We start from the raw sequence: 13,157 nt of genomic DNA, 5'->3' as shown, positions 1-13,157 counted from the left end.
TCACACATTATTCCAAGATGGTTATTCCTGCTGCTAGCCTTGTAGTCAACAACACTGAGGCTCAATAACCACATTTAGCCCCCCCTGTGAGTGTGGATATTAATTTGCTATTGTCTAGTAGTCTTATCTTTGATCTCAAATGCACAATCTTGTTGTCTAGCTGACTTTAGTCATCGCATTGGTTGGCTATATTGCTACATAGTCTACCTATCACAAAATGAGTGAGTGAGTTTGTGATGTGGTTGATAAACTAGGTGGAGGATAAACGACAAGCATGTATAGTATGTATAGAAGCAAATCATTTATCTGCTTCGTGTGGTGTTGACATGAAAAGTGACCACAGTGTCTTCATCTTTTCCTCTCCATACCTTTTAGAAATGCACAATCTCTAAGTTCTGTATATTATTGTGATCGAGCTGTTTTTGAAAATCATGTCTCATTATCATCAAGTAATAACAGATTATAACGGACCCTGCCTGAGAAAATGAGTCTTATTCAACTTCTACTGTGTTTAGCTCCTATTCATTTAGATAAATGATCTATATTAGTGTCAATAATGGGTCTAAGCAATGGAGGCTTTGCAGCCATGTTGCCAGCGGTTTGTTGATACTTCTACAGCTATACAGCAAGGGAAATGTCCTTTGGATAAAGCAGCAGAGGAAGCTACAGAACAGCTTGACCTTGTTTTGTTAGCCAAGCAGTTCCTCTATTATTATTCTATAAGACAAACTTTTACTTTAACATACTGAATCACCTGTAAATTCAGTTCTTACTGTGGTCTTTGCAGCCTTCGCTATCTCTCCGATGGCATGACAAATCCTAAAGAAAATGCAGAAATCACAACAACAGCCTCCCCCGGACAGCCTTGCATTACCATGACAGCACACATTTTTAGTGTGGGTGGCCCCGAGGGGAGTGGAGTCTCTAACCCAGGCAGAGTTAGTGTCTTCTCAGCACAGTACATGTTAGATAATGTCCTGTCCTGTGCAGCTTTATGTCCATGCAAATCGTATGTTTATGTAAATCAGTGTTTAACACCATAATCAGTCGGGTTTGGAGTTTTACTTTACTAACTAGTCAAACAACTTCCCTCAAAGCAAAGTCTAGTCCATTACATTTTCAGAGTGCAGTGAGGCTAGACTTATTATTTGAAATAACATACTGCTATACAATTTTGAAAACATGTCCTTTGGTTTCAGACATTTACAACATGAAAGATGTAATTTTCTGTAAACAATGGTTCAAATTCTTGCTTGTGCTTGGGATTTATGTCTGTTACCGTGTTTGGTAAATTAAACTTTGTCGTTGGAAACTGTCTGAAAAAGAGCAGGCACATTCAAAAAATAACATCTGTCTATCACTGTCTATCACGGACGAACATCAACCAATAAGATCAATGAACCAAGTTACGTAGTCAAACTCTGCCCAAAGCCAGTCGGGAGAAGAGTCAGAACATATTTTCCATTCAGAAAAGCCTTCATTGTCGTTCTTTGTTCTTCTTTAAATGAAGAAATACACTACAATACAATAGCTGATGCATGCAGCATCTACACTAACCACTTTAGCAGCCATCACTGTTGTTTTCACGCAAACACTCACTTCTTGATTTTAAGGGGTGCTAGACAACTTTAAAAATATACACAGTAGGCCTTATCTCAATATTTGCTACATTTCTGTGAGGAAAAGTGTAAATGTAAAGTAACTTGTTAAGTAAACTGTCTAATAGAACAATGTCAGGGACAAGAAAACACAGAATTTGTTAAAAAAGAATCCTATTAAGTATGTATGATTGTTAAAAACGATTAAAAAAAACATAATGTGGACAGAAAATCAAACAAAAAAAAAGTTCCCTAAAAAATCCCTAATCTCATTTAATACAAACTTTCTGCAGTTAGTTCATTATTTGGCTTAATTGTACAGTTTTCAATGCAATATGAAATCTCCATAACCTATGTCACTTAGCCAGGGGTCGCCAGTTTACTAAATGATAGAAAAGCGGTCTCTTTAGGAAAAAGGTCGACGACCACTGCCGTAGCTGCCATTAGTTCCTCATAGGACACTGATTGGTCCGGTAAAAAACTGTGATTGGACATAAGCACATAGCTTGAAGCCAGGCAGGGTGGATTCAAATGTGTCATTTGACCTCTCATCTCCCTTTCATGAACTGAAAATGATGCTTACAGACTTAAAAGCTGAGCATGGCCTTCTGCTCTTGGCACATAGTCCAGGATAAAATACTGAACAATAGAGCAAGACTAACAATCCCACCCTGCTAACGGAACAGAACCACAAACCCTGGGCAGGTGGGTGCTAGTGCCTCGCTCTACCCCCTCAGCTACCAAACCACAGTCAAAACTCCACAGAGACTGAACAGCAACGGATACCAAACTGGGTCCTTGAGCAGGTTCCCAAGGAATATTTTGATTTCACCCACTAGAGGTTGGCTTAATATGAAAATACTGTATGTATGAGTGGCAGTTTTAATCACAGGCTTCGCAGCCCACTCCACCTACAGCTGAGACAGTTATGCAACTCAACACTGAAATATTTCTAAAAACAAAAGTCTTCTAAGATGGAATTTATTTGGACAAAATCGTACCAATGCAAGTATGACTAAAAAAAAGTCTCCTAAACTATATAAATGCAGATTTTGTTGGATAAAATGTGTTTGTTGAGTGTTTAAGAAGTTAAATAAACAAGCTTTCTGTGTGGAAAGTTCAGATGACTCATGGTACCTGCAAGTATGACTAATGATGTGCTACTGCACTTTGACGACAGCAATCATAATAATTTTTTTCAAAAGGTGAGCGTTTTATTTTTTAATTAAACTTATTATAATCACATCACAGCCAAAAACAAGCAGTGTGAGAGTAAATATTTTAAGAAATTATCACATCTGCTTGCTGTTTTACGTTCAGACATCCTATAACCTGGAGGACAGCATCTTCATAGACGTATATATTGTTGGAGGAGGCTTTAACAGTAGCTACCGCACTCTGGTACAGATTCTTAAACTGCTAGTGCCAGTTGAAAATAGACAACTGTGTCATGATGGTGAAATAATACATACATATATTGTATTAGCTTTTGTGTATCTGCAAACATGTCAATCAAAATCTATAGAAAGAAACAAAAAGGTGCCACATTAACTTCCAAATGTGGAAATACTTTTGCTATCAGCGTCTACAGAATACCAAAATAGCCATCACCTCTAAAAAAGGCCATCGTTCCTCTCAGCTTCTTGTTATCAGCCACAGCCGTGAGACGCCTCTGAGTGGCTCTCTATCTTTAGGATACACTCCTGACAGTCTTGAGGATTTTGTTGACACACTGCTTTACTCCTCTACGGGCTGTTCATTTAACTTATATAACACTTAGATAAGCTGTTCTATAGAGTAGTCAACAAAGAACTGACCTTTTCTTTAATAAGACTTAAAGTCTGTAGTCATGCTGGAGGCTCTGTGAGGCTCCTCTGTTGTTTCATCCCTGAAAAACAACCAGCTCATCCCACAGACTTTACTCTAAGAAGATGTCTAAGAGGATGATTATGATGATGGTAGGAAGCTTCATAACGTAAAGATTAATAACTGTCCTTGTCTGCAGTTTGAGGCGTCCTGTCAACAGTTTTACAGACAGATCTTTTGTGGTGAAAATGCTTTTTTGCTGCAGTACTGAAGCTGAAAACGCTGAACATCGTTTTGAGCTAAAAATCAAGCGCAGTGCCAGAAGAAAGTCAGTGTTATAATACAAATCAAATGGATCTTTCTCTGGGGCTGTGTCCTACAATTTCTCTCACTTTCCGAAACTAATAGTCCAACATTCACAGCAGAACCCAACCAATACAGGACTTTTGAGGCCAATATGGATCATGATTTTAGGGGTTAACAGTCACAGATTACAGATAAAGCAGCTGATATAGTAAATGTTTGATCTGGAATGAAAATAGCTGCTGTGTATGAGCATGTAATGTATTAGCCTGTACGTATGTGATTGTGCTTGTTAGTGTGTATGTGTTTCTAAAAGTGTGTACTGCACTCAGTGCTCTAGCTCTATGTCCCAGGAGACCCCTTCATTTGAAGACCAGCAGTTTCTTTATTATTAATGTGTGTTGGCTTGCAGCTCTGGGCCGACAGCCTCTCCTCCTCTATTCTAAGATAAAACCAGCAGAGCACCGCTGAACTGGCAGATATTAAAGTCCTGGGTGTTGTATGAATATTCTGGTCTGTCTGCATCCTGTCTGTGCTGCTGTAGAGACATTAAGGTGGAGTTCAGAGGAGAAGGCAGAGAATAGTTTTGTCTTTAGGATGCACAAATGCCTCCCAAATGTGAGAGTTTTATGAGATAGAAGTCCCATTTTTGAAACATCAGATTTAAAGAGAGAAAACCAGACATCAGTTTTTCACACAAAGATGTCAGAGTGGGTCATAAATGTTGATTGGGTGATGAGGTAACTTTGCTGCTTTAGTACAGTGTGGCGTTTAAGTTCAGCTCACCGGTGTAGATGCTGGCGCTGGAGGCCGGGATGCCAAACTGAGACTCAATGAACTTGGGGATGAAGGTGATGAAAGCTGTGACTATGGCGCTTTCTGCCGTGTAGGACAGGCTGACGAACAAGAAGGTCACGTTGCTCAGGATCCTCACTGCTGCTTTGGGCAGGTCTGAAAGAGGAGGAGGAGGAGGAGGAGAAGAAGGGCAGACAGAGAGAAGAGTTTGATTTTTTTTTGTTGTAAAGCAATTATCTGTTCCCAACAGTCCACTCTATCCCCGCAGAGTCATAAAGTATTGTGTGGTGGATTTCTCCTGAAATATAGAAGATATTACACTTTCGATAGATGCCACTAAATCTTACACACTGGTCCTTTAACATGCAGTCAACAGTCCATTATATTCACAGTACAGGATGAGCACTGACAAATCTTTGTCTTTAAAATGTCAGAAAACAGTGAATCCATCACATTTTCTGACATAAAAATAAATAATAAATAAAGAATAAGCTGACAGTTCTCAGATTAGTCAGAGGACTCTGGAAACCAGCAAATAATGACATTGAAGAAAGCTGGAACTCGAGAATTTTGACATGTTTTCTTAAAGAATTACTCATAATGATGAATTTATGTCGATTCAATAATTAATTAATTGTTGCAGTTCTACTTTTTATTAAACCATCAACCACCATTACCCAATGCAACTTTGTGTGTTGAACTTTAAACATAGATGTTGACCTGCTGGACTCATATTTTAGAGTCATGTAAAACTGACATCAGCGGCCCTCGCCAACAGGTCGCAGTATTTTCTGGTACCTTTGATGTCTTTTCCGAAGCCCATGGATGAGGTGACCGTCTGGTTCTTGTTGTTGCTCTTCTCCTTGAGGACGTCGTCATCGCTGGACAGGTCGTCGAGGCTAACCTTTTTTCTCCTCTTCTTCTTCTTGTGTCGGGGTGGCAGCTTCTTGGGGAAGGTGAACATGGGGAAGATGACCAGCAGCATGGCCACGGCGCACAGAAGGAACCCGCTCCACCTAGACAGACGAGGGAGGATTGACAGTCAAAATACAGGAAAGTGACCAAAGAGAAGTGAATTCAGCTGAGTCACTCGTGGATGAGACATTTTACTCGTCGCTCCATGCTATCGAAGACCGCCAGTCTGGTATCATTTTATCTCCGTGTCTCATTATTGGGCACATAAATAAATAAACTGGAGTCAGGTTTGTGCAAAATCACTAGTACACTCAACTTCCTGCTATCATCACCTATAATTCATGTAGGAAGCCCGTGGCTGCTAGCTACTGAGTCACCGGTCATGCTGTCAGTAAAGAGAGGATGGCATCACTGAGCGCTGTAAATAGATGACTAACCGCATCTCATACATGCCAACTGATTTACAGATGGCTATAAGACGTCTACAAAAACTGTACCCAAAGAACAAACATGCATCTTATGTAAAGTAATGCTGCATTTTGGAGTATATGTGGTTGTCTTCATTGGTTCCAGTTTTCTCCTCTTGACTAACTCGTATGCTTCAGCTTCAGTAATCTCGCTTTCAGCACAGAACTGAGCAGAAACAATGCGTGTTCTGCCTTTATAGACTCCCATTACTGATTTTTGGAGAGAGGATGGTCTCTGGTCATGTTATATAACCCTATGAAGCTTTGAGACGTCCACCACTGAAGCTAAGGTATTACAAGTTGAGCACACACAATGGGAAAATAGTCTATTTAACACCGAGTAAAAATCCCAAATTCAATCCAAAATTAGATTTAATTAAGGGCCTGGAATCTCAGTACTGACCAACACATCTTTAACGTGGCACCAGATAATCATTATTTCCTGAACTATTTCCTGCAGGTGCTGGAACTAGAATAATTTGTTAAAAGAAAAGGCTTTTGCTACTGTCAACAAATCCCCCCCAAAAAATACCAAAACCAACGTTCATCTATCAATACTTTCTTACTTCTTTCAGCTCAAAGCCCAAAGGTTCCTAATAATGATGTACATCTTTAAAAACACCTATAGAAATATACACGTTAAAATATATATTTTTTTAAAGGCTCACTAATTTCCCAAAAGAGCTGCACACTGTTTAAACAAACTCTAATGAGAGGAAGTAGTGCATTTGTTGGGTCTATTTTCAGCTGCGGAGTAATCCACATTGTGAGATTGAGTCAAAATAAACGTCAGTGTTTGTGTTTTGTTGACAATGGGACAAATAAATAATATCACCAGACTATTTCTACTGAAACACAGGTAGTATACCAGCACACGTATATTACACTTCAACCAGCCCAGATTGTTCTCACCAGTTGCCGATGAAGCGGGGGTCGCTTTGATCGATATTGACAACAGTCTTCGGGTCCACGTAAAAGCCGATGAGGACTCCTCCCAGCAGGTATCCAGCTGCTGGACCCAGTGCTCCCATCACATACATGATGGCTGAGGAGAGAAGAAAATAGATAAGAATTGTGCTCAAACTGTTATAAAAACATCAAAATGATATACAGATATAAATTCCCCCACATATTACAGTCTTATAAAGTTGCATTAAGTACAACAACTGCCTTCTTTCACATCCAGCAGACACAGAACAACATGGGATTCGTTTGTTTGTGTTCACATGTTCGTTCTCCTTTAACTCCTGAGAAAGTGAATTAAACCTGCATTGTTTCTATGGGCCAGCAGGGGCAGCTCCATTGGCTGCAAAAAAAAGTCTGATAGTATTGAGTCTTATAGGGGAAATAACTGCTTATCACTTGATGTATGAGCTCAGTAAACAGTAACATTAGTAAACTAATGAGTGTATGGTCTGAAGTTTTAGTTTCAAGTCTTCTTCCATACAGCATTTTGTAAATAATGGTTCCATTTAGAGTAAAATAGACCATAAAGCAGGATGTTTTCTTAGTGAGACCATCCAGCCCAAACCACCTACATCACCTCTGAATGAACATGATTTTAGATGATTCATCTGATAATAACTATTGTATATCAACTTCTATAAAAGTCACTCAATTATCTAAACTCAATGCCTAACTTTAACCCTTATGTAACTCTTTGAATCAAACTAATCTAGCATTAAGAGTGGGGTACAAAAGGCTGTGTGTGTGTGTGTCATGTGAGCAGATCATATGACCATGTAATACGGGGCCTGCTCGAGGCTGAAAATAAGATTTCTCCAATTAGAGGGAATTAACATCTTAAAGTCTTTGGCTGAAGTTGAAAGTGAACACAAAAATCCAGTGGCGTGACTTAAAAACTCAAAGCTGGGCCAAACTGAACGTTATCTAACTGTCCTGGGAACTTACTGGGAGCTCTGGGTTCATGTCAGTAGCAGTTTCAAAGACAGCTCGTAGAATTTCCAATCACCAATGTCACGCTTTTCAAAATAAAATGACAACTTGCTAATGATTTCTGACATTTATGTCTGGTTTGTTGTGCCTTTTTTTAATTTGTAAAGCATGCTTTTTAAATGGAATACTAATGACTTTGTGGGGAATCAAAACAAAGCATAAAGATCAAAGATCTCTGTAAGTGAAGGATTTCAGCAGAAATAGTCCCAAAGAAAATTATCTAGAAATGTTTCCCCATTATCTATTCATATTATGATTATTTTATTGATTAATCACTCAATCAACAAGCTAAAACAAGAGAACAATTTCCATGACTATTTCCCAGGGTGGCATCTTTAAATTGCAAAAGTCCAAATCCAAAAGGTATTCAACTTACAATGAAATAAAACAGTAAACCAGCAAATCCTCACATTTGGGAAGCTAGAGACAGAGAATAATAGCCAGTTTAACCTGATAAACTTAAATAATGACATTTAAATTGTCCAATCAAGTCAGGACTATGTGAGAAAAGATTTTGTCCATATTGCCCGGCCCTAATAAAGGAAAACTGACTCCTCTGAGCCTCCACTCGACCATTACATCATCTGATTGGGATAGCCAGAGCCTGGGATGATAAAGCATGGGGATGGGATTGAGAGCTTGGGTTTTCCAAGGGGACCCAGCGGCATCAAGGATAATCCCTTATCTAGCAGGAGAAGAGGAAAACCCTCGGCTGGCGGGTTGCCGTGTTACGCAACGTGATGTCAGCCGAGGGATAAAAAGGCGACCGGGCCACTGCTGACATGTGAGGAAAGTGAGAAAGAATAATAAGAAACATTGTTCGGACTTCTAATGTTAATAAGAGAATGTTGGCACTGAATGTCAGAGATTGATTAGCTTGTCGAGACAGTTTCTGATTTAAATAAAACATTATGTTAGTTTTAATGTATTTTATTTGGCTTTTACAGCTGCTTGTGTTAAGCTACAACCATGCACGTTCGCTCTTGTGATGCCTCGAATATGTTCATATTTGGGGATTTCTGGTGGAGTGGAACTTCTACAGTATTGGGAACAGAAGCAGGTACAGCAAATGTCAATGTGTATTCAAAAATTTCTGTTTGACTCAGGTTTAAAATGTGCATAAAAGATGTACGTGGAAACACACCTAGAAAAGACTGAGACAGTAAAGTTCAAAGCATGAAAAGCAAGCGAGAGAAGGGAAAAAGAGGTGAAATAAAGGCTGGAAGAGAGAGTGAAGAACGGGACAGAGAGATGGAGGATGTGGACACGAGCCTGTGTTGAGGCAGCAGTGTTTGTGCTCATGGAGGGAAAACTCCTTTTGGTATCAAAGCAAACTGATTTTCAGCCTGTTTACTGAAAGCAGGCCACGACTTTGATTCCTCCACGTCTTTATCCAGTAAATCCAACAATCCACAGCCTGAGGCCTGATATGGTCCAATCCTCCATTGTTAGGCCCCTTTTTCTGGAGACTAGCATGGACAGTATATGGTCCAGAAATTAAAATATGTGGGGCAAAAAAACTGAAAGAAACCTACTAATATTTCTCCTCAGCTATCTGCGGCCAATATATAATGCACATCAAAACAGAGAAAAGTCACATTACAATCTAATATACTTTGTTATCTTAGCCAGTAACAAATTGTTTTAGATGGAATTATACATAATTAATGAAACAGAAACAGACATTGGTTTATGCTGTAGATTTCAGAACGTTACTGTTATTTAAGAGAGAAAATGTTAACTTTTTCACCACCTTACCTAAAACTTGTGCTAACATTGTTCAACATTGTTCTGATTAATCTGTTTATCTATATTTCGGACACGATGATTGTTGACATTCCTGATCACAGAAGTCTCTGGTCCATTCTGCTGGATAACCTTTAAATTTAAAAACCACAAAAATACCAAGCTACACTATTGGCCAGGTCATAGAAGATTGTATTTCTACAGATGCACCTCAGATCGGACACTAAAGCTGCATAAATAGGATTTCAAAGTGTCTTTTCTGTCACATGCGACACAATGCAACACAATGCACAACAACGCACAGTGAAGCCCGCCATCAAGTCAGCAGGGAACAACGCAATGTATAATGTATACAAGCCTTCTCCATCGCTGAGTTTTGCACCACAACTTGAACAGCGTGAGATGATGGATCATTTCTCCTGCTTCCACGCTGGAAACCCGCGTTACGTAGTTACTGACGCCTACGTTCTGGACACACAATTCCGATCTGATCGCTCACAAATAACAGCGTGGGCAATCTGTCCTAAAGATCTGATTTGAGAAACCAGTCTGATTTACCTCCAGTCTGAAAAAGCCATAATCACCTGAACTGTCATCCAGTGTGCTGAAGTTACACAGTGTGCCTTTTAATACAGTATGTTGCCTGTTATACAACAGGTAGATTCAGACAAGCAGTCTGATCTGGTCAGATCTGGTTTAAGACACATTCTGAAATGTGCTGTGAGTCATATTTGTAAAGGCTGCAACACCAGCTCTTGTAGTGAGCAGGTAGCTAATATGCCGATGAGAGACTTTTTATTATGATAATGTGTTGGTAACTGCTGAAAACACTGTAATAATACTCTAATATGACATAATACTCTCAGCAGGGTTCCTTGCAGGGTTTGTGGATGCTCTAGTGTTGCTTGATAACTATTACACACATAGTGAGAGTACAGAGAGCCCTCTCAGGCGTTACTGCTTCACTAACAAAAAGCATCTGTAGTCATCTGCCTCTGTACAATCCTGATTACATGAGTTCGGACCTGCTGGGCCGGGGACATAAACCTCAACACGGTCGTAAAAGAGATTGATGGCAGCTATAAATTAGAGGAAAAGCTGTGTGAGAGCCACTGCTGGCAAAACACTGTTAATAAATGTAAAATGTAATTTTGAAATGTTTTTTTTAAGGGTTTCAAGAGACTTAGATAGATGTGAACCTCAATGAACAAGCAAAAACCGTGTATGCTTCCAATCCTTTTAACATAAATCAAAAACATAAATCAGGATTGGAGTTGCCAAGTTGTTGTTTTTTTTTTTTAGGTTTCATTAGATATTTGCCAGTTGATGTATGGATTTATTTGTGATTTACAGCTTTGTAAATGCCACAAAACTGCAGCTGCATTTTTTCTTTGTCCCACCCACACGGCAGCAGAGGTAAAGAGGAGCCATGTGACGTCTGGGGTTGGACAGACAGACAGACAGACACAGCTGAGGCCAGGCGAGGCCGGCCCACGGCGAGATGAAAGAGGGGAGACACAATGAAATGTTACGGGATGGGAGGCGTTGTTGTGGCAACCTGCTGACACAGCGCGGTCTCGTTACAACTTCCCAACGGGCTGCCAGCACCCACATCACACTGCCAGTCTCCGTGAAACAGGGCTGGGCTGTACCGGTTGCCATTGGCAACCATTCTGAGAGAAAAAAAAAAACGGCAACCATTTCTTGGCCTTTCTTTTAAACATATGAAATAGGGACAGTAAACAGCAAAACATGCGTCCCAAAAATAAATAAACTGTTAGCATTCATTGAATTAGTGATATTTAAATATTACTGTTACAGTCAGAACTGGAAGTGCTGAACGTGCCTTGTTGCATTCATGCAGGCATCTGTTTTAGAGACGAATGGCGAAGCAAACCAAGTTGTTTGACTGTGAGGGTGAAAAGTTCGATTAACCTAAACACAAATGGCAAAGAATTTTATTCGGTTACTCTAATAAAGCTTTAAAACATTATTTTATGTCATATTTTCATTATTAAGCTGACATATAACTGATACTATCAAACAACGTCGACCATATTTTCAGTTTCGGCAACCAAAAGCTGATCAGGGTTCCCTCTCCTTTTTAAATTGTATTTATTTTATTACACAAATGTTCATTACATGTGCGATTAACATCCATGTGCATGTATTTATCAAGTAGGTTGATGCTGTATGCATGTAGATATGAGAATTTTGAATGAATACTACTACTACTACAGTAGAGAGACCAGTGTTGAACAAAATATGCACCTAGGTTTATGTAAGTGATCTGACTGAGGGGGCTATGGTACTTTCCAGAACAACATGGCTCATTTAAAGGATATTTGGTCATTTTAATTTCCAGGGGTATCCATTACTGGAAAACTACTCTCTAAATGTCCAGGTTTTCCAGGACGCGTGGGAACCCTGTAACTGTTGGGCCCTGATGAACTTCTTGCTTTCCTCAGTTTACTTAACGTGCTGCTGATTGTGACTGCTGGACAACATGACTGCCAATCTACAGCTTAACATTCACAAGTACTAAAACCACTGAGTGATTAAAGGAGATCTCCAGAGATTTAACCTCACAGTTCCATAAAAGAAAGGATTCACAAGAAACTGATTTTTTTTTTTTTCAAATGCGCAAAATTCAGGGGTCTCAAGATATCTCTGACATTTAGTTACCTAATGGCGTGTGAGCTTCACTTCCCATAATGCAACTTGAAAGTATCTATTCATAAGACCTTCAATGTAAATGACATGCAACACAGGCTTCCTGTAAAACAAGCCTCCAAGACCAATAAGGAGTTATTTTCTTAAAACTGAAGCTTCTCCAGTAACAGAATACATTATATTACAGTTTCACAGGTCCAAGTGGTAATTATAATGAATAGAACTGACCTTTATGTGTAAAATTGGTGGAATTCCCCTTTAAATGTGTACAGTAGTTTATGCCTGCACTATTTCATTAACTGTAAATATCCTATGGTGTTCGTACATGTGCTAATTTTCTGATATATTTAGTGTCTGATATATTTTGACCACTTAGTTTCAGGAACTATGAGTCAAACGACTGAAACTCTAAACGTTTGCCCTTTTTGTGTATTCCCCTTTGTGTTTTAGGTAACATTGAGACACACCAGAGTCATCCCGTTGTTCTATCCCCCGTGGTATGATTTTGGTTTGAATGAAGTAATGCAGTGAAGCAATCAAAACATTTGAACTAGCTAACAGCTGTAAAATCAGTTTGACACTACACAGCCTTATAACAGTGCCAGTTTCATTCTCACTCTGCACCACTAAAGTCACTTTATTGAGAAAAATGTTCTCTGGTTTTCCATCTGATGTCCTCCAGCTACTGGAGGACATTATGAAGTGATTTACAGTCTTCCGATGGACAGATAGCTTTACTTGTGCTAAATTTACTGCTAACTGTAGCTGCCATCAGCTCAACTTATTAAGTTTTTATTTCCTACATTTTCACACATATCTGTAATTTCTACTCCTCACATTGTCAAAACAGGCTTGGTATTCTATTAATGCATCTGAGGAGGATTATTGATCTATTTCT

General features: G+C 39.3%; 1 protein-coding gene across 2 annotated transcripts in view; it reads right to left on the bottom strand.

The window, feature by feature from the left end:
• Positions 1 to 13,157, bottom strand: part of LOC118334501 (solute carrier organic anion transporter family member 5A1-like) — a 32,609-nt gene that overhangs the window by 8,529 nt on the left and 10,923 nt on the right. For both annotated transcript variants that reach the window (XM_035670422.1, XM_035670423.1), the window contains exons 3-5: positions 6,797 to 6,929; positions 5,301 to 5,518; positions 4,494 to 4,658 (exon numbers count right to left, since the gene is read on the bottom strand). In XM_035670422.1, coding sequence (XP_035526315.1) covers positions 4,494 to 4,658; positions 5,301 to 5,518; positions 6,797 to 6,929 — 516 coding nt within the window. The remainder of the gene's footprint in view (positions 1 to 4,493; positions 4,659 to 5,300; positions 5,519 to 6,796; positions 6,930 to 13,157) is intronic.

The sequence above is a fragment of the Morone saxatilis genome, unplaced genomic scaffold, assembly GCF_004916995.1.
Source record: "Morone saxatilis isolate NCDOM2014 unplaced genomic scaffold, NCSU_SB_2.0 Contig23, whole genome shotgun sequence".
Lineage (NCBI taxonomy): Eukaryota > Metazoa > Chordata > Actinopteri > Moronidae > Morone > Morone saxatilis.
This window is presented reverse-complemented; position numbering and strand designations above follow the sequence as displayed.